The sequence below is a fragment of the Pongo pygmaeus genome, chromosome X (genome assembly GCF_028885625.2).
Source record: "Pongo pygmaeus isolate AG05252 chromosome X, NHGRI_mPonPyg2-v2.0_pri, whole genome shotgun sequence".
In the NCBI taxonomy this organism is placed as follows: Eukaryota; Metazoa; Chordata; class Mammalia; order Primates; family Hominidae; genus Pongo; species Pongo pygmaeus.
The window spans coordinates 78,684,207-78,706,650 of NC_072396.2; the positions used below are offsets into that span (position 1 = coordinate 78,684,207).

General features: G+C 36.9%; 1 protein-coding gene across 3 annotated transcripts in view; it reads right to left on the bottom strand.

Annotated features, from left to right (window-relative positions):
• The window catches only part of ZDHHC15 (zinc finger DHHC-type palmitoyltransferase 15), a 163,773-nt gene that overhangs the window by 46,158 nt on the left and 95,171 nt on the right, over positions 1 to 22,444 (bottom strand). For all 3 annotated transcript variants that reach the window (XM_054471388.2, XM_054471385.2, XM_054471386.1), the window contains 6 exons: positions 20,903 to 20,972; positions 19,404 to 19,436; positions 18,534 to 18,654; positions 14,120 to 14,252; positions 11,483 to 11,609; positions 6,716 to 6,819 (listed from right to left, as the gene is read on the bottom strand). In XM_054471388.2, coding sequence (XP_054327363.1) covers positions 6,716 to 6,819; positions 11,483 to 11,609; positions 14,120 to 14,252; positions 18,534 to 18,654; positions 19,404 to 19,436; positions 20,903 to 20,972 — 588 coding nt within the window. The remainder of the gene's footprint in view (positions 1 to 6,715; positions 6,820 to 11,482; positions 11,610 to 14,119; positions 14,253 to 18,533; positions 18,655 to 19,403; positions 19,437 to 20,902; positions 20,973 to 22,444) is intronic.

Genomic DNA, 22,444 nt, shown 5'->3' on the forward strand with positions numbered 1-22,444 from the left:
ATGAATCGACTAGAAGAAAATTTGGGGGAAATGCTCCAGGACAAGACGTTGAAAGCACAGGCAACCAAAGCAAAAATAGACAATTGGGATTACATAAAGGTAAAAAGCTTCTGCATAGCAAAGAAAACAACCAACAAAGTGAAGAGACAACCCATAGAATGGGAGAAAATATTTGCAAACCATCCATCTGACAAAGGATTTATAACACCAGAATATATAAGGAGCTCAAACAACTTAATAGCAAAAAAAAAAAAAAAAAAAAAAGAAAAAAAGAAAAAGCCAAGTAATCTGATTCTAGAATGGGCAAAATATATGAATAGATATTTCTCACAAGAAGACATACAAATGGCCAACAGGTATATGAAAAATGCTCAACATCACCAATCTTCAGGGAAATGAAAATCAAACCATTGTGAGATACCATGTAATCCTTGTTAAAATAAGACAGTGAATAATGGATGCTACCAAGCACATGAAAGGGGAACACTTGCACACTGTTGGTGGAAATGTAAATTAGTACAGTCACCATGGAAAATAGTTCAGAGGTTCCAATAGAAACTAAAAATAGAACTACCATAGGATCCATCAATTCCACTACTGGGTATACATCCAAAAGAAAGGAAATCAGTGTATCAAAGAGATATTTGTACTCCTATGATGTTTACTGTAGCACTATTTATAAGAGTCAAAATATTAGAACCAACTTAAATGTTCCTCAGTGGACTAATGAATAAAGAAAATGTGGTATATGTACACGATGGAATTTATTCATCAATAAAAACGTTAAAATCATGTCATTTGCAGCAACATGGATGGAACTGGAGGTCATTACGTTACGGAAATAAGCCAAACACACAAAGACAAATATTGCATATTCTTACTCATATGTAGGAGCTACAAAAGTGGATCTCACAAAGATAGAGAGTAGATTGGTTGTTACCAGAGGCCAGGAAGATTAGGGAGGAGAGGAGAATAAAGAGAAGTTGATTAATGGGTGTAAGTATACAATTCAATAGGAGAAATAAGACCTTGTGTTTGATAGATCAGTAGGTTGCCCATAGTTAACAATAATCTATTGTACATTTTTTTTTGTTTGAGACGGAGTCTGGCTCTGTCGCCTAGACTGGAGTGCAGTGGCGTGATCTCGGCTCACTGCAAGCTCCGCCTCTGGGGTTCACACCATTCTCCTGCCTGACTCAGCCTCCCGAGTAGCTGAGACTACAGGCGCCCACCGCCATGCCTGGCTAATTTTTTGTATTTTTAGTAGAGATGGGGTTTCACTGTGTTAGCCAGGATGGTCTCGATCTCCTGACCTTGTGATCCACCTACCTTGGCCTCCCAAAGTGCTGGGATTACAGGCGTGAGCCACCACTCCTGGCTATTATTCAGTTTTAAAAAAGAAGGCCATTCTTCCATTTACAACAACATGGATGAGCCTGGAGGATAATGTTAAGTGGTATAAGCCAGACACAGAAAGAAAAATACTGCATGATCTCTCTTATATGTGGATTCTAAGACAAAGAGAGAGCCAGAGAATACAACAGTGGTTACCAGAGGCAGGCAGGGTTGGGGGAAATGTAGGCCAAAGTGTACAAAGTAAGTAGTTATTTAGGATGAACAAATCTAGAGATTTAAAGTACAGCATGGGGACTATAGTTAATAATATTGTATTGTATACTGGAAATTTTCTAAGCGCATAGATTATAAGTACTCTTATCCCACAAAAAAAGGTAACTATGTGAGATGATGTGTTTGTTAAATTGCTTACTTGTAATCATTTCACTATGTATTTGTATTTCAAAATATCATGTTGTACATCTTAAATTTTTACAATGAAAGAAAACAAATAAATAAGCATACATATTTAAAAACTAAAGTTATTCCTTTGCAAATAGAAAAAAACATTGCTCTGCTGCTGGAGTCTTTGTCAATGTCTCTGTTAACTCTATTTCATAGAGAATATTAACTGTGGCTATCTCCTGCAGATTTCCAGGGATACTGCATCTCAAATAAATGACCACAATCAAAGAGTTCGGCAACTAATTTGAAATGAGTGACACTTGGAAAATGGCAGAGCCTTTGTTACTACTCAAACAATAAAGAAACATACGAGTTCAAGACCAGCCGGCCAGCATGGCGAAACCCCAACTCTACTAAAAATACAAAAATTAGCCAGGCATGGTGGCGCATGCCTGTAGTCTCAGCTACTTGGGAGGCTGAGGCAGGAGAATCACTTGAGCCCGGCAGGTGGAGGTTGCAGTGAGCCGAGATTGCGCCACTGCACTCCAGCCTGGATGACAGAGCAAGACTCTGTCTCAAGAATAAAAAACAAACAAACAAAACAAAACAAACAACAAAAAAACACAGAACATTCAAAAACGCACCAGAGCCATAAAGATGTAAAAAACTGAGAAATCAGCTGTACAAGAAATATTAAGGAACTAGGATTACTCCCAGACCCTGACCCCGAGAAAGCTGAAGAAGTTCTTTTTTTTTTTAATTTAATTTAATTTTATTATTATACTTTAAGTTTTAGGGTACATGTACACAACGTGCAGGTTAGTTACATATGTATACATGTGCCATGTTGGTGCGCTGCACCCATTAACTCCTCATTTAACATTAGGTATATCTCCTAATGCTATCCCTCCCCCCTCCCCCTACCCCACAACAAGCCCCGGTGTGTGATGTTCCCCTTCCTGTGTCCATGTGTTCTCATTGTTCAATTCCCACCTATGAGTGAGAACATGCGGTGTTTGGGTTTTTGTCCTTGCGATAGTTTGCTGAGAATGATGGTTTCCAGCTTCATCCATGTCCCTACAAAGGACATGAACTCATCATTTTTTATGGCTGCATAGTATTCCATGGTGTATATGTGTCACATTTTCTTAATGCAGTCTATCATTGTTGGACATTTGGGTTGGTTCCAAGTCTTTGCTATTGTGAATAGTGCTGCAGTAAACATATGTGTGCATGTGTCTTTATAGCAGCATGATTTCTGATCCTTTGGGTATATACCCAGTAATGGGATGGCTGGGTCAAATAGTATTTCTAGTTGGAGGTCCCTGAGGAATCGCCACACTGACTTCCACAATGGTTGAACTCGTTTACAGTCCCACCAACAGTGTCAAAGTGTTCCTATTTCTCCACATCCTCTCCAGCACCTGTTGTTTCCTGATTTTTTAATGATTGCCATTCTAGCTGGTGTGAGATGGTATCTCATTGTGGTTTTGATTTGCATTTCTCTAATGGCCAGTGATGGTGAGCATTTTTTCATGTGTTTTTTGGCTGTATAAATGTCTTGTTTTGAGAAGTGTCTGTTCATATTCTTTGCCCACTTTTTGATGGGGTTGTTTGTTTCTTTCTTGTAAATTTGTTTGAGTTCATTGTAGACTCTGGATATTAGTTCTTTGTCAGATGAGTAGGTTGCGAAAATTTTCTCCCATTTTGTAGGTTGCCTGTTCACTCTGATGGTAGTTTCTTTTGCTGTGTAGAAGCTCTTTATGGGCTTCACATACAGGCAAGCTCTGACCCACAGCAGTTTTTGTTTAAGAATCACCCTGACAATCATACCCAACTTATTATTCATGATAGTTATGACAGGTAGAGCCATAAATGCCACCCATCCAATTTGAAGGAAATGGATTCCAATTTGAATAGAGCAGAAAGAATTATACTGTAATCTTTAATTTTCATTTTGTAAGCTACAGGAAAATTTATAATGAGCAAAAGTGGTAATATAACAGACATCTCTGGATCATTTCGTCAAAAAGCTAAAATATAGCCCCAAGACTCAAAAGTCTTTAAAAAGATGCCTGTTAAATCTCCTCAGAAGACTACATGGATCTATACACTGGGTATTTATGCATTTTCTATATATTTGTGCATTAATTAAACCTTTTATTTTCAAAAATGACATCAGAGAAGCCTATTTAAATCCCTTGATTTCATAAAGGTGTTTCTTTACCTTATAATTTGCTGTGCTAATACAAGGCTGTGATTTCAAAGAACACAAAGGCTTTATGTAGTTCCTGTGATATTATATTTGTACCTAACAGGTTATTGTTAGCATATTTTATCTTTTTTTTTCTTTGAGACACAGTCTTGCTCTGTTGCACAGGCTGGAGTGCAGTGGCGCGATGTTGGCTCACTGCAAGCTCTGCCTCCCGGGTTCACGCCATTCTCCTGCCTCAGCCTCCCGAGTAGCTGGGACTACAGGTGCCCGCCACCATGCCCGGCTATTTTTTTTTTTTTTTTTGTATTTTCAGTAGAGAAGGGGTTTCATCGTGTTAGCCAGGATGGTCTTGATCTCCTGACCTCGTGATCTGCCTGCCTCGGCCTCCCAAAGTGCTGAGATTACAGGTGTGAGCCACCGCACCCGGCCAAATGTTTGTTTTATATTATGCAATGTACAAGTACATTTTTTTTTGAGACGGAGTCTCACTCTGTCGCCCATAGTAGAGTGCAGTGGCACAATCTCAGCTCACTGCAACCTCCGTCTCTTGGGTTCAAGTGATTCTCCTGTGTCAGCCTCCTGAGTAGCTGGGATTACAGGTGTGTGTCATCATACCTGGCTATTTTTTTTTGTACTTTTTTAGTAGAGATGGGGTTTTGCCATGTTGGCCGGGCTGGTCTCAAACTTCTCACCTCAGGTGATCTGCCCGCCTCGGCCTCCCAAAGTACTGGGATTACAAGCGTGAGCTACAGTGCCCGGCCATACAAGTACATTTATACTAAATGAAATGTTATATTCTGGGCTAGGAATAAAAATTCCACTTGATTCCTAAAAGAAATTAAGTTAAATACACACATGTAATTTCAACTTCCAGCACCTTTCCTAGGAATCTAAGTTGTTAAAAATGTAAGAGTTGTTTGTCTATGACAGTTATGCACAGAAAATGGGAGCAACTGAAGTTAACATAGAATCAACCTAACAAATAACACAGCATGAGAACTTGCATTAGATACTAGAATGGGTTACAAAGGAGGATTGTGGAGTCTCCTTCAATGAACTTAAAAAAAAAACCCTCAGCTATCTAAGATGGCATAGTGGTCTTGCTAAAGCTAAAGGCACCTTACGGTTTATGATTTTATGATTATGTAAGAAGCAGTTGAATGCTTCAGATAACTAAATGGCATGCAATCTCAGCACTGTGTCTTATATGTACTTGTCCAAAGGAGACACCTAGCATTGTAGTGGAAAAAAACTAGGATTTGGAATCAAGATACCTTGACATGTGAGATTAACATCTCTCAATTTTAGTTTCTTAATTATAAAATAGGGATGCTATTAATAACACTGCCTATCTAACCTGAAAGTTGTGAGGGTCAAAGGATATGAAGAAAAAGTATAGGAAAGCAGTTTGTAAACTATAAAATAACATACTAATTTTTAATGACTGAATATTTTTGAAAAGGTCTGGAATTGGAGACTGCTTCAAAAAATGACCTCTTTATGATGTGATGCTATATCTACATTTAAAGTATTCCACTTGCCAACACAAAACTCAGATATGAATAGCTTTTTCCATTGTGAATTATTTCAAATGAGGCAAAGACCTGATAAGTATTTGGCTTCTATTAGAGTTTGGGCTTAATACCAAAATAAGAGTTGTTACAACTTGTGACTGCTGTAAGTAAAAGTCAGTTCAGAAAGACTGAAGACTGAAGGAAGATAGGTCAAAATATAGTCAATTTTCCAATAGTCAGCAGGAGGAAGTAAGGGAGTTGGCCTTGTAAGTTCCTTGGGATGGGCAATAACTGTTTTCTTTTTTATCTATGGATTTGTGGCTGTTTTATATTCCTTGGGCTTAGTAACATGCTTTTCTCTAAAACTAGATTTCCTGGTAATCAGGGCCTGGATAATCCAACTGGGTAAAAAAATTAGAAAGGCTTGCTCTCTACTGCTGCTCCCACTTCAATGCTTTTCCATGTCTTCATTTAGCCTCCTTCACCCCAGCTACTACAAGTTCCTACTCAAAATTGCTGCCAGCTACTGCATTATTGGGAACAGTAGCCAAAACTACTTTCTAATGGCTGGTATTAGCAACATAAGTAAATGTTGGAGACACAAAAGTAGGCACAGCAACAGGTGGAGACAAGGAATAGGGCTGGCAATGGGGATACATTATATGAGAACTCAACTTTTAGCTCTTTACAAAATGCCTTAGGATGACCCAGTGACCTGGTAGGAGAAAGTTGAAGCTTATTTTCCCTTGACCCTCTTCCTTTTAGAAAAGTAGACTACATGCATGTGTAGGCTTGCCCTGTTAGTATCCTTTAGTTTTTAGTGTATTTAAACCATTCTAAAAAGAGAGTGAGTATAGGATTTTAAAGAAAATTTAACCAATGTGAATGAAAGAGGATGGAGAAAGGTGAAATGTTGCCCATTGATTAAATTGAACTCCACATTCAAGCAAAGCACTACAAGTGACTACCCAGCAGGATTGTTTAGAAATCCATATATATCCAGATGTATATCTGACTGGTGATATAAATCACGGAATCACAAAGCTGGTAAGGAGCCTCCCAAGCTGCAATCTAATCTTATCTAAACTACCCATTGTTACTAAACAAATCTGGCCATACTTGCTCTCCACCATCCAGAGGACACTTATGAGGTTGACATGCTTATAAAATCTTTCTGGACACTATTTACTCACCACACTACATTGGTTGTATTAATGTGGACTTCATAGTCTTTGACCCTACTTACCTTGGTTGTCATCCTCATTGTCTTCCCAGGGTTCTTCATTTGCTAGCAGTGGGTTCTGTGACTCATTCATAGACCTCATAGGGAAGGAGTGTCCATCACCAGGGCTGGTGGGAAAAGAAAGGCAGTGAGCTATTTCAGCTGACATAGACTTTTCTGAAGGTTATAATCCTCTTAAAAATAAGAGGGGGGTTCTTAGGCATATTTAGTCTTATTGTCTAAAGCCATGGTGGAATGGGCTCTTACAATAGCATTATTTAGTTGCTATATTGCTCTCGATTTCTGTATCTTATTTGTGTGTCTGCATCAGTGTTAACTTCTTGTTTGTAAGCAACTCTATAGTTTGCTTCCCAAAATGCCCAGTATGGCAATATGCACACACAGCAAGCTTCATACATATCACTTAATGATGATGATACCAATTTATATCCAATTATCTTACTGCTTTGATTCTAAGTTTTCAAGAAAGATGACCAGTCTCTGAAACATTGAATACAGTGGAGATAAGCTGGTGTGAACTGGTGAAAGACAATGCCCGAATGCACTGTTATTTATTTGGTTTGCATGGCAGAAAGGTTATTAGGAACTAGGGGAAAGAGCCAGAGTGAGCCATTTCTAGACTGCAGATTTTCGGGGCAATTATCCACATGCGGGGTCTTGCTTTGTGGCTACCTGTGGTAAGCTGGGGTCAACTCCCTGGTTAATTTCTGGCCACTAACAGATGGGATGCATTGGAGGGAACTGAGCCGGCCCTGGCTAGAAGAGGTTACAGTTTGAACATTTCAGTTTAGGTATCTGAATGCATTCCACATTTGAGTCTGAATGACTTTTGATGTTACCTATGCCTTTTCTCCTGTTCATGTATGTGGTAAATTGAAAGTTGACAGATTTTATTGATAGCACTCTAAAGAGAATGTAAGTGTACTGATTATAAATGAATGGGCTTTGATTTTTGGTTTTGTTCTTTATTCCAGAGAGGACTGATTTTTCACCTCCCTTTGATGTGGTGATGATGTGTGGATATTTGTGTATGTGAGTATGTGAATAGGGTATAGGTAATATCTGGTAACAGTTATTAATCAATATTACCCACTGACATAGTTTTGCCTTGTGATTTATAGACAGGTTAGTTGGATACACCACATCTCTGAAATACATGAGTCTTTAAAATACTAACTGCAATACAGGAAGTATCAAGGCAATCAATCAAGAAGAAATTTTTCCATAATTACCACCCTACCCTCAACAAAGTTTCCTCAACTAAGTGAACATGAGTGTATCCCTGTCTAAGGAGGGGACTGAAAAGTGGCTGCAAGAAGACTACAAGCAAGCTCTGCTCTAGAACTAGTTTAGTTGATGGTGGTTCAATCTGGTTCACAAAGTCATTCAGAGAACACAAGCTTGACTGTTTATTTCTTATCCACTACTTTCCCTGCATAAATGTTGCAGTTCTAAGAATGACCTACAACCTCAAATTAAACTATACTACAAGGCTACAGTAACAAAAATAGCATGGTACTGATATGAAGACAGTTGTATAGACCAATGGAACAGAACAGAGGCCTCAGAAATAACATCATAAATCTACAACCATCTGACCTTTGACAAACCTGACAAAAACAAGCAATGGGGAAAGGATTCCCTATTTAACAAATGGTGTTGGGAAAACTGGCTAGCCATATGCAGAAAGCTGAAACTGGATCCCTTCCTTACATGTTATACAAAAATTAACTCAAGATGGATTAAAGATTTAAATGTAAGACATAAAACCATAAAAACCTTAGAAGAAAACCTAGGCAATACCATTCAGGACATAGACATGGGCAAAGACTTCATAAACAAAACATCAAAAGCAATGGCAACAAAAGCCAAAATTGGCAAATGGGATTTGATTATACTAAAGAGTTTCTGCAGAGCAAAAGAAACTATCATTAGAGTGAAGAGGCAACCTATAGAATGGAGAAAATGTTTGCAATCTATCCATCTGACAAAGGGCTAATATCCAGAAACTACAAATAACTTAAACATATTTACAAGAAAAAAACAAACAACCCCATGAAAAGAAACTACCATCAGAGTGAACAGACAACCTATAGAATGGGAGAAAATTTTTGCAACCTACTCATCTGACAAAGGGCTAATATCCAGAATCTACAATGAACTCAAACAAATTTACAAGAAAAAAACAAACAACCCCATCAAAAAGTGGGCAAAGGATATGAACAGACACTTCTCAAAACAAGACATTTATACAGCCAAAAGACACAAGAAAAAATGCTCATCATCACTGGCCATCAGAGAAATGCAAATCAAAACCACAATGAGTACCATCTCACACCAGTTAGAATGGTGATCATTAAAAAGTCAGGAAACAACAGGTGCTGGAGAGGATGTGGAGAAATAGGAACACTTTTATACTGTTGGTGGGACTGTAAACTAGTTCAACCATTGTGGAAGTCAGTGTGGCGATTCCTCAGGGACCTCCAACTAGAAATACCATTTGACCCAGCCATCCCATTACTGGGTATATACTCAAAGGATTATAAAACATGTTGCTATAAAGACACATGCACACGTATGTTTATTGCAGCACTATTCACAATAGCAAAGACTTGGAACCAACCCAAATGTCCAACAATGATAGACTGCATTAAGAAAATGTGACACATATACACCATGGAATACTATGCAGCCATAAAAAATGATGAGTTCATGTCCTTTGTAGGGACATGGATGAAGCTGGAAACTATCATTCTCGGCAAACTATCACAAGGACAAAAAACCAAACACCGCATGTTCTCACTTATAGGTGGGAATTGAACAATGAGAACACATGGACACAGGAAGGGGAACATCACACACTGGGGCCTGTTGTGGGGTAGGGGGAGGGGGGAGGGATAGCATTAGGAGATATACCTAATGTTAAATGACGAGTTAATGGGTGCAGCACACCAACATGGCACATGTATACATATGTAACTAACCTGCACGTTGTGCACATGTACCCTAAAGCTTAAAGTATAATAAAAAAAAAGAAAAAACCAAACAACCCCATCAAAAAGTGGGCAAAGGATATGAACAGACACTTTTCAAAATAAGACATTTATGTGGCCAACAAACATATTTAAAAAAGCTCATTATCACTGGTCATTAGAGAAATGCAAATCAAAACCACAATGAGACACCATCTCATGCCAGTTAGAATGGCAATCATTAAAGTCAGGAAAAAACAGATGCTGTTGAGGATGTGGAGAAATGGGAATGCTTTTATACTGTTGGTGGGAGTGTAAATTAGTTCAACCACTGTGGAAGACTGTGTGGCAATTCCTCAGGGATCTAGAACTAGAAATACCATTTGACCCAGCCATCCCATTACTGGGTATATACCCAAAGCATTATAAATCATTCTACTATAAAGACACATGCATATGTTTGTTTATTACAGCACTGTTCACAATAGCAAAGACTTGGAACCAACCCAAATGCCCATCAATGATAGACTGGATAAAGAAAATGTGTCATATATACACCATGGAATACTATGCAACCATCAAAAAAATGAGTCCATGTCCTTTACAGGGACATGGATGAAGCTGGAAACCATCATTCCCAGCAAACTAACACAAGAACAGAAAACCAAACACCGCATGTTCTCACTCATAAGTGGGAGTTGATCAATGAGAACACATGGACATTGGGAGCGGAACATCACACACCAGGGACTGTCCTGGGGTGGGGAGCTAGGGGAGGGATAGCATTAGGAGAAATGCCTAATGTAGATGATGGGTTGATATGCAGCAAACCACCATGGCACGTGCATACCTATGTAACAAACCTGCATGTTCTGCACATGTACCCCAGAACTTAAAGTATAATAAAAAAAGAATTACCTACAACCTCAAATTAATCTTTGTTCTTGCTTTTCATATTTTTTATTCATAAAATAATATTAGTATTAACCACAAAATATATAAAATGGAGAAAAGATAAATAATTTCTAAAACTATTGCCATTACCATTTTTAACATGTTTTGGTATATTTCTCTTCTGCTGTTTTCTTCTATATATATTTATGTTTTTAATCACAGTGTATTGAATTTTTCATTTTTCACTTAAAATATAGTACCATTTTTAACATTTTTTGGTATATTTCTCTTCTGCTGTTTTTCTTCTATATATACTTATGTTTTTAATCACAGTGTACTGGATTTTTCATTTTTGACTTAAAATATAGTAAGCACTTTCCCTTTTTGTGACATAGTCTTTAAAACCATTACTTTTGATTGTATAATATTCCATCCAGTATATATATATATATACTGGATGTATATATATATACACACACACATTTATTTATCCATTCCCATATTGTTGGATATTTAGGTTGTTTCCTAATTATTGGCTATAAATAATGCTGTGATGAACATTTTTGTGCATAGTTTGTCTCTGTCTTTAGGGTAGATTCAATTCCCAGAAATGGAATTACTGGGATGTTGGGCATGTAGATTCTTATGTTTTTTGATAGATATTACCAAATTCAGTTATAAAAGATTGGTAGTGCCACTGCACACTGCCACAAAGAAAGCGTGAGAATATCTATTTTATGAGACCCTCACCTCTTTAGTTGCCTTTATTAACCTAGAAATGAAGAACTTGGGGAATAGAGTTTCACACTGGACTGATACCTGCTGCATACTACAATCAAAATTGAATTTGCTGGTTTAAGGCATGGTCCAGTACTAACTTCTTCCAGTGGTAATATTTACTCACCTGGAACCAATAGGTATTAACCAGAACTTCTTCTTATCTCCAAACACCTGCTGGATATTCTTGATGAAGCCAAGGTTGAACCCATTTTTCTCTGGGCCACTTGTAAACACTGGAGTGCAGAAGGCCTCTAAGGCAGGGCAGGAGAGTTGAAGAAAAGAGGAAGAAAGCAGTAAAGAAACAAATTTCAGCATAGTCATGATTTTACATTTCTCCATGTATGTGACTTGGTTCTATGATATCTTTTTGCTGTGGTAGCACAGACCTCTCATTTTTAGGTATTGCTAAATTACTTAGTAAAAACCAGTTTAATCACTTCACACAAACTAAACTTGTTACTGCATATAAAGGATTAGAACTCTTTTTTTAAAAGATAGGGGAAACACATGGTGGTAGAAATAATTAAGCAGCCACGGGGGTAGTATGTATTTTGTACTGCTGAATTTAGAATATAGGAACAGATTTAACAGCACTTTATTTGAATCTAAGCGGCAACAACAGCCGAATGACCACCATCTTTAGAGCTGGGAAGAAATTAATGACACATAAAGAGATGGTAATGACATTGATTTGGTTTTGAAACATTTCAAAAATGAAAGTGTTCATGCTGAAGCCTGCAGTGTAAGAAACTGAGTTTTACTTCAGATAAAATGTCAATTGGTGAGCCATAATCACTTCAAAGACTGTAAGGAATGGGACTGTGTTAGTGCACATTATTTTTAGACACACATTTATCCCATTAAGTAAATGATTTCACTGTTGGACTCTAGCTGCGTCTGACTTTTTCTCATTTGTTCTTTGTTTTCAGACTCTGTTATCATGAAGCTTTTAGTGGTTTTCCACTTCGTAGCTGGTCTCTAAGCCAAATGTGCTAATCTACCACCCTAGCAACTAGGGGCTACATATATATTTGGTTAAGAAAATGGGTGCAAATACTTTATTTTTTAAAAAATAGATACAAGGTCTTATTCTGTCACCCAGGCTGGAGTACAGTGGCACAATCTCAGCTTACCGCAGCCTTAAACTCCTGGCCAGGGTCAATCAATCTTCCTGTCTCAGCTTACTGAGGAGCTGCAGCCACAGGCACATGCCACCACACCCAGCTAATGACTATTATTTAAAAAATATTTTAACTATTATTTTAGCTTCAGGGTAAATGTGCACATTTGTTATATAGGTAAATTTGTGACTTGAGGGTTTGGTGTTTGTCACCCAGGTACTAAGCATAGTACCCGAGTGAATTTCTTTTTCTGAACCTCTCCCTCCTCCCATACTCCTTCCTCAAGTAGGCCCCAGTGTCTGTTGTTCCATTCTTTGTGTTTATGTGTACTCAGTCTTTAGCTCCCACTTATAAGTGAGAACATGAAGTATTTGATTTTCTGTTCCTGAGTTAGTTCACTTAGGATAATGGTTTCAAGCTTCATTTGTGTTGCTGCAAAGGACAGGATCTCGTTCTTTGTTATGGCTGCATAGCATTCCATGGTGTATATGTACCACATTTTCTTTATCTAGTTTGCCATTGATGGACCTTTAGGTTGATTCCATGGCTTTGCTATTGTGAATAGTCACCCATCTAATTATTTTTATTTTTATTTGTAGAGATGGGGTTTTGTTATGTTGCCCAGGCTGGTCTCAAACTCCTCAGCTCAAGTGATTCTCCTGCCTTGGCCTTCCAAAGTGCTGGGAATACAGGAGTGAGCCATCATGCACGGCCAATAGATGCAAATACTTTCTTAGCTGTTAGCATTATTAGCAAACAAATTCCCAATGTGTAGTAGCTTTTGCACTAAACTTTTCTCAAATCTATCCTAGCTAAACATTCAACATTCAACACTTGGACACTTTGTCCTCACTCCTCATGTACTGATTTGTACACAATGTAAATACTTACTTCACCATAGATGAAATAAAATGTACTGGAATCCATCAGAAATATAGTTTTCCACATAATAGCCTATAGACTAACCGACAGAAAATATGTTCATTTACTTTACTCATTTTCTAGAGAATCATTTGTTCAATGTATTTCTCTCATTCCCATAGTATTTAAACAGCCCCTTGATGATTGCAGATATTTACTAATTTTTTTTTTTGTTTCTCAAGACTTTGGATTCTTGTTGTGGTTGGTTTGGATTTTTTCTCAGGGCTCTGTTTTTAGATGTGCATAATAAATTAGATTCTACTATCTTTATCAACCTTCACTTCTCCCTTCTGACATCCCCTTCTGTACTGATTCTTTCTTTCATTTCCTCATGTGAACACCTTTTAGAAATCTTCTGAGCTATTAACCTTGGGAGCTATTACCCAGTATGCACTATAAAGAACAATGGCCATTTTTGTTTCTGTGTGGGGTTTCATTAAAAATATTCGCACATGTACCATAAAACCTAAAGTATAATAATAATAATAATAATAAAAGAAAAAAAAACCCTAAAAAAAAAATTCTCATAATTAGCCTATAAGCTTCATTCACTATGCCTTTCTATTTTGGTAAAATGTATTTTCATCTGTCTCAGTCTGGGAGTAGAGGGATGTCACTGCAGCTAAAATGCTTCACTGGAAGTTTTAATTGGGAACAATCCACAGGTCCCTCTGATACACATTAATATGTTTTTTCCTAATCTTAATATTCAGTCTTACCTAAGGTGGTTTTGTTTCTGCTGACAAGCCAACAATGGTAACCAAAGAGAATCACAAGGCTGACAAAAAACATGCAGGCCACAAAGAGAAGAAAAAGGACATGGAACTTAGAGCGAACACTGGGTAATTCCCCCTAGAAAAGAAATAATAAACAAGCAAAAGATTAAAGTGGAAAAGGATGGCTAGTTTTTCTAAATATATAGGTTAGTAGTTTTCACATGTATAAAATATCTAGCTGTAATTTAAAAAATAGATTCTGTAAAATTTTTATAATATGGTTCTTTCGGTTAATGATGATACCTTTGAGTGTGCTCTCAGCCTACAAAGCCTAAAATGGATCCTTGCTTAAGTGCAGTTCAGTGTAAAATGGAGTATCTTAAGTACCAGTTATAAAAGGGTAATGTGAAAAGGGTATTCTCGGGCCATAATTGGTATGCAACCGCTTACAGTTTGTAGTCAATTTAGTTTGAGATCTTGAAGTCATATGCCTTATCCTCTTGTCTCAGGGTAAGTTATTCTGGAATTCTTTATATATCATGTTTCCTTGGGCATGTGTGTGTTGAAAATATCACAGTGATGTATGTAAGAAGTTAAAACATATAGGTAGAATTTTAAAATGTCCTACCCATAAGTCATAACCTGATTTTAAAGTTGTTGTAGATTTTGTGTGGTTGTTTTTTATAGCTGAGTTAGAATGTGCTGATATATTACATCCTGTGAAACAGCTGTTTAGACAGTAAAAATCAAGCAGAATTTTTACAGGCAACTGTAAAAGTAGGTGGCTAAAGATTTTTATAGTTATCTAGGACATCTTATTTTCCATGTGGCACCAGCCTTTTTTTCCGACATGCAGCCTAGACCAGAATGAATGTTATAAAGTTCTGTAACATGCGCAGCATGTAACATTTATCTTCTGAAGAGAATCTTAGAAAACATTTTCAATTTTGGAGTGAATAGTTGGGGGAATGACTATTATTTATTTCCTCCTTCCCTGTGATGATTATTGTTTCAGTGTGATGAATCACTTTGAAATATTTCCAATTGCTCTCTAGTAATAAAGTTAAATGTGACTCTTAAGTGGACCTTAACTTCTGAATGATCTAGTTCTACTCCAATTTGGAAGGAGAAAGTTAAGGCTTGGCAACACTTGGCAAGTTCAGATAGTACAGACTTTTTTCTTCTCTAATATTTTTATTCATTTTTATGTATGGAAATATTGGGAATCTTCCAGGTTATATACTGAAGGATGAAGATAAGGATGCTTCCCCTTATCTTCAGCCAGTCAGATGCTGTCAGCTGAGTGGGGGTCCAGGTGAAAATTGCATAGGGGCAGAGCAGCCCAGCAAAGAGCTACGTCAAGAACTTCAACCTTCAAGAATATTTATCTGAAACTCTCCTTTTTGAAATGATCCCTCTACAAATTCTCGGCCTAAGCACCCAAATTGAATTAGATTGGTTTTTGTTTTATTTTGAACTTATAGAAAAGATTCCATACATTGCTTTGCAGTCGGTTTTGCCTTGACTGTGTTTTTGCTTTCACAATCTTTATTTTTTAAAGAATGTTTTAAAAATATTTTAAAGCTCACATTTATTTTACTTCTTATTGTTTCACATATAAATGGATAGTAGAAAATGGCTGGACAAAAGGGACTGATATAAAGTCAGTCCACAGTTTGGCTGAGCTGAAGTCTATTCCCTCACCCCACCCAATTACTCTTAAAGAACATTTTTCTGTCTGCCAAAGCATATCTACTGTGTTGTCCCTTGATAGAGTTCTTCTTAAACTTTTTTTTTGTTAGAAGAGGGTGATAGCCCTATGTTCAAAAATACCTTCTCAGGAGATAACCAAGCTAAATCACTCAAAGTAATAGCCATCAGAGAGAGATCAGATGAATACTGGCAGAATAATGCTATTATCCTGATTCTAAAATAATTCATAGCTCTGTGAGGAGATCCATGGCCCAATATGTGAGGAATGTATTACTATTTTTTGCATAAGGAAAAGCTCAATCTCTTATCAAAGTAGCTATTGTTTAATACAGAGAAGAGAGAAATAATCTGTTGGTCTTCTGAATTCTTTATTCCCATGGAGCTAGAGCTCTCCACAGCAGAGCCATAATGGGCAGTAGGACATGGTATAGTGTGTAAGTTCACGGGGCTTAGGGTCAGACTTAGGTGAAAGTCCTAACTTTGGAAATTTACAAGCTGGGTGATCATAGACAAGTCACTTAAATACTATGAGCCTCAGTTTTTATCATCTTTGAATAAGACTAATAATTCATGCTTTGCCTACTTCACAGGGTTGTGGTAAGGATCAGATGAGATAAGGGGTATGAAAGTGCTTCAAAAACTAAAGTATCATACAAATGAAGGTTGCTAATGATAGGAGCACAGCTTGTCTCCTTGATACACAGCTTTCAAAATATATAGCAGTGTTTACTTTTTATTTTAAGGGGATATTCAATTTAAACAGAGAAAGCCATTCCTAAACTACACTAAAGTGTTATCTGGCTAAAGAGACTGCCAGGAAGCATTTCTCTGAACTGTCAATGCCCTTTTCATTTTAGGACAAGCCAGGACAGATTTCCTTGCCTCTCATCTGTGAGGCATGAGCTAGCCTACTGTGGAGAAAAAAAATGAGGGAGTAGAAAGAGAACAAGGTTATGTTCATTCTTGGTATTACTTGTGAATACTGGCACATTTCTGATGATTAATTCATATCCAAATATTATCTTTCAAGAATGAAAAAAGCATATAGCACCTGGCTGGCATTGTGATATTTGATTATTGGCTGACTAGGTGGGCTAAAGGCAAATGTGTGAAATGCAATATTGTTTATTTTGTTACAAGGGTAAAAAGTGGCCTAAACAGTAGCCTACTGTGTTAAGCACCAAGAAAGGTCTGTAGTGAAGACCAAGGCCGACACTTTCCCTGCTGATTGGACATAGTAGATTTTTTTCACATTCAGGGTAGTAGCTCAGTATGTGGATTTTATAATACATTTTAAAACTATTGTAACTTTATAATAATCCTGTGCTGTGGAAAGGGACAAAGGAAGAGATGATGAAGCATTTTATATTTGTAGAAAAATTTATGAAAAAGTTTTACTTCTGCATAAAGTTTTGTTTGTATCCCTGAGTTAATGATTATGGCATCTATTATATAATTCCTTATTCTTAAAGTGATTAAATATCTGAACTGATTAAGCAAGTTGAAAGGGAAATGGAAAACACACATCACTATAATTTTCTACACTATCTTTTCTATATTACTCAGGATCAATGCACTGATTAATAATTTAAGTATTCTTGGCTATTTAGATTCCTATTGCCTTACCCTTCTCCTTTTTTCTTCAGTTTATTATAGTCTATATTCTGGTCACTGAATTCATGTTCTTTCTCTACGGCTTTATGTCTCCATTTGAGGTGAGATATTCATGTTATATAGGCTTTTGTGCAACCCCTAAATAATTAGTAGCTCTGTCCACATCTGTCTTTTGATATTCAGGCTCAGTTTGGACAGCCTTCATCATGGATGTCTTAGTAATTGTACTGGAGTTGTGGGGAAGGGATATCTCTTGGAGTCCACTAGTATGACATTTAAAAAGAACATATTTCACTATACTTTTGCCAGACCTTGTACACATATGCAAATAAAAAAATCTGCTTTAAGTTTGTTTTTCTTTTTTGGAAGTAGTTGGATATGATTGATATCTTCAAGTAGATGAAAGAACTTTTTTTGAGATTTCATTATAATTATTAGACTCACATTTTGAAAGGTAAAGCACTTTCAACATCTGTTTCATTTGATCTTGGCAATGAGCCAGTGAAGCAGGTAAGAGATCCAGTATTAGATCCCAGTTCTCCTAATTGCTAACCCAGTGTTTGTCAAACAAAGTTAAAAAACAGAACAATAAAACCCCTCCCCATTATGTGAGATAAGTCAGTATATCTTTCTGTTCAGTAGGAATTCTGCAACTCGCCTTTGAATAGGGAATTAGGAAGTATTTTCTAACAACAGGGGAGTGATTTGTTAGCCTTTTTCTTAGGAAACTAGGAATTTAAAATTAGTTTCAACATTTTTCAAATCTATAACTGGTAAGAAGTGGAACTTTAAAACTCAATTGGAGAAATACATTGTAAAGAATCAGTAGGAGTCAAGACATTAGGTACCCGAAGGCCTTAGCAAGATTCTCGTGTATGACAGAAACTTGTTTAACTAGAATCTTTAAATAACAGCTTCCTAAATCTCAGAGTATTCAATATGGAAAACCTGTTTTTAGTGCCTTCTCTTCCAGTTACTTCAACAGTATTAGCTATTTAAAAATGTAAAAAGATAGAGGGTGAACAATGTCACAAGTTGGAGTGGGTGTGCATTTGTTCTAGGGGGACCCTTCAGGGTATTTTTAACTTACTCTCCAGTATTTGATGAAATAGCTGAAGACTGTTGTAGCAATGTACAGGCAGTAGAGAACAGAGTAAGCTAAGAATTGAAGGAAGAATTTGTAGTTGGAAAATCCAATGCAGTTATTAACCCTAAGAAAAAAGAAAAACTAATTTGAAATCAGAACCTCTTGATTGAGAGCACACTGATACATATGTGAACTAAGCAATGGAATCATGCTAGTTCTGCTGCTTCATTATGTGTCGTGTAAAAACCCAATAGAGATAGAAGTCCCTTAATAAGAACAGACTGGAAAAAACAAGTTCATGTCTCACTTGTTTATTTTTTCATTTACAGGCACAGAAACACCTGACCTGCCTAACAGCTCTGGACTGGTTCGTGACACATCCAAGCAAACCTGGATCCTGGTTGCTAAAAATGTATTACAGTTTTAGCAGCTACATTTGGTACAGTTGTGGCATGTTCTTTTTGTAGTTAGGTGATTTCAGACTGGCCCGCAGGGTCTGATATACAAAATTTGGAAAATTGCTGAATTTAACATTCTAGAATATTTCAAACATCAAGCCAACTAGAAACAGAACTGAATTGTGTAATGTTAAAAGGAGAAATGTTTGTGCTGTATTTCATTACTATGCTCAATTGCTAAAGTTAATGAATACGAGACCATTACCTTTGTAACTCCAGGAATTCACTACCATACCTTTGGTGTTATATTTTTTCTTTATTTAAAAGGTTACCCCTCCCCTGTCCCCTACAGAAATATAAAACCCAGTGAATTATGGTGGCAGAAACAGGCATGTGACAACTATGCTTAGAAAAGTGTATATAATTGAGCAACTTTGACCCTTTTAGAGGAGAGAAATGAATCAAACAGACATACCAAGGGCAGTGATGATCCATTTTTAACACACACCTACGAAGGGGACAAAATACAGTGTGATAAGTGAGGCTATGGAAATTAAGCAACATCTCATAATTAAACTCAAGGTTTCACCAGTATTTTTACATGGTTCTAATAACACCCATTCTCAGATTTCCACTATAGTGACTCCAAAACTGTGGCCCTCAGTTATTTCTAGGATGAGGTAATCACAACAATACTTTATGGGATCATGCCAGCAGCAAGTTACATGCTTATAAATCCAAACTTTCAAAGGGATTGGAAACTCCAGATTATTAATACAGAGAAAAGGTCCAAGATGTCTCCTATCATTTTATTCAATACTTAGTTTAATAAAAAATACAGAAGAAAATACATGGCTATAGCCTCTATCTGAATCAAGGGTAAGAAAAATGTGGGTGGAATAAGTAAGAGAAAAGGCATTACATGTATCAATATAAAAATAGGGTTTACAAAGCTGGAACAATATGGGCAACAAAAAAGTAGTATTGGGTTATAATGCAAAATGTAAAATGAATATTTATGCTTTCATACTGATATAAATAAACGATTGAATAAATAAATAAATGAAGAGAAGAGATAAATGTCCCAAGCAAAATAACTTGAAATAATTTGTGTAGATACTCCACCTTCAAGGATGGAGGGCATAACTTCCCATTCCTTTAGTATTGGCTGTGCATAGTGACTTCCTTTCAAAGAGTAAAGCATAGAAAGGAAGAACAATTTTACAGTGGTGAAACCTGACATACTACCTCAGCCAGATGATCAAAATTAACCTTTCAGTGATAAGTCATGTTTATAGGTACCCTTAATATGATGTAATGAGAATGGCACCTTACTCTATTGTCTTCCTCCCCAAATCATATTACCCCAGTCTAACAATGATGAGGAAAGCATCAAACAAGTCTCAATCAAGGGACACTCTATGACCTACTTGACCATTAATCCTAAATACTGTCAAGGTTATCAAAAACAACTCTGGGAAACTGCCACAGCTAAGAGAAGCTAAGGAGATGAGACATTACTATTAAATGTAATGTGGTATCCTGGATGGGATCCTGGAACAGATAAAGGACATTATGGAAAGACTGAGGAAATCTAAATATAGACCTCAGTTAAAAATAATGTATCAATATTAGTTCATTAATTGTAACAAATGTATCATACAAATATAAGATGTTAACAACAAGGGAAACTGGGTGTGAGACATATAAGAACTATCTTCACAATAAATCTGTAAGTCTAAAACTGTCCACAAATACAATGTTAATTTTTAAAATGTGGTCTTACTTCTCTTACTTATCTTTAGAGTAGCTTGGATCATCATCATCCGTGTGAGGGGTTTTGGCATATGCTCATTATAATTGAAAGGAAATGCTCTTATCTAGGTATGGTTACATGTTGGGATCAGTCATTTTGTTGTCTAGGAAACCTTCAGTGGCCAAGCCCAGCCCAGGGGAAATATGGCCGTCACTTACATAGCACAGACAGAGCAGTGGTGGCAGCGGTCTGGCTTGATCAGATGACACCGGTCACAGAATCGTACAGCTATAAAAAAAAATAAGGTGGTTAGCACTTGTTAGGGCTCAATATAAGACCTTATATCTTACTAGCTTATCTGGATGACTTGTTATGCACTGATAGTCAAACTCATCTCAAGTTACCAAGCAAAAGGCAGACTACATAAGAGAATTGGGGTATATATTCTTTTCCTTGTTGTATCCAATTTTGAAAGCACTTTTGGGGGCTGAAAGGAACGGGAAAAGTTTCTTATCTGGATATCTGTCATAAGATCTTTCATTATAAAACAAACTATACTATCAAATGCTTGAGGGATCTTGAAAAATCATTTAGCCTCTATTTATCCCCAACTTTCTGATCTGAAAATAAGGATTCACAGTTTATCTCCTGTCTCCAGAGGTTGGATTGTATGTGGTGGATAACACTCCTAAAACATGGTAAAGAGAGTGGTTTCTAGAATAATAATTTGGGGAACAGAAGAGACATTCTAGAACAATTGGTTTAATTGACCATTTCACAGATAAAGGAAATAAAGATCTGGGTCATATCAAGTGATTTGCCCAGGGTCACACAGCAAGTTGCTGGCAGGGCTGTGACCTGTACAGTTTTGATGACTTCTTATTTTAGGATTCTTTTAACTCTGTAAGTCTAATATAAAAAATCATTCCTCCTTCCCTCCCTCCTTCATTCCTTCCTTTCTTCCTTCCTTCCTTTCCTTTAGATGAAAGGTATTTTACTTTCCCTCTTATTTTCTAAATGTTCGTTGATAGAGTACGACTGTGTTTAATGTGATTATTAAGTATAAGAACTAAAATGATGAATAATTTGAACTAATATAATCATTTCATCTAAAGTGTACATTAAGCACATATTACTGATTCAACACAATAGACAGTTAATTCAGCAGAGATTTGTGTTCGCTTCCACTAACGGAAGTATGTGAGTGACTAAAGTTGTGGGTATAATTGAGTCAAAGAGGAAGGGAGAAGAACATGCATATCTGGGTCCTTTTGCACATTTTAAAATATACTGTCAATGCTCCTATCCTCATTTAAGCCACATTGTCTCTTAGCTAGTTGACGGCAATATCTGTGTAATTTATCACTCTGCTTTCATACTTGCCCCTCAAAAGACCTACTATACAGAGTAGCTGGGTGATCTGTCAAAATCTATATCAGATCTGGTGTAGTGGCTCATGTCTATAATCCCAGCACTTTGAGAGACTGAGGCACAACTATCGCTTGAGACCAGGAGTTCCAGACCAGCCTGGGCAACATAGTGAGACCCTGTCTCTACAAAAAATAAAATAAAATAAATTAGCCAGGCATGGTGGTGTGCACTTGTGGCCTCAGCTACTTGGGAGGCCGAGGTGGGAGGATTGCTAGAGCCCAGGAGTTCAAGGCTGCAGTGATCCATGAATGAACCACTGTACTCCAGCCTGGGCGATAGAGCAAGATCCTGTTTCTAAAAATAAAAAAATAAAATGTAAATCAGATCAT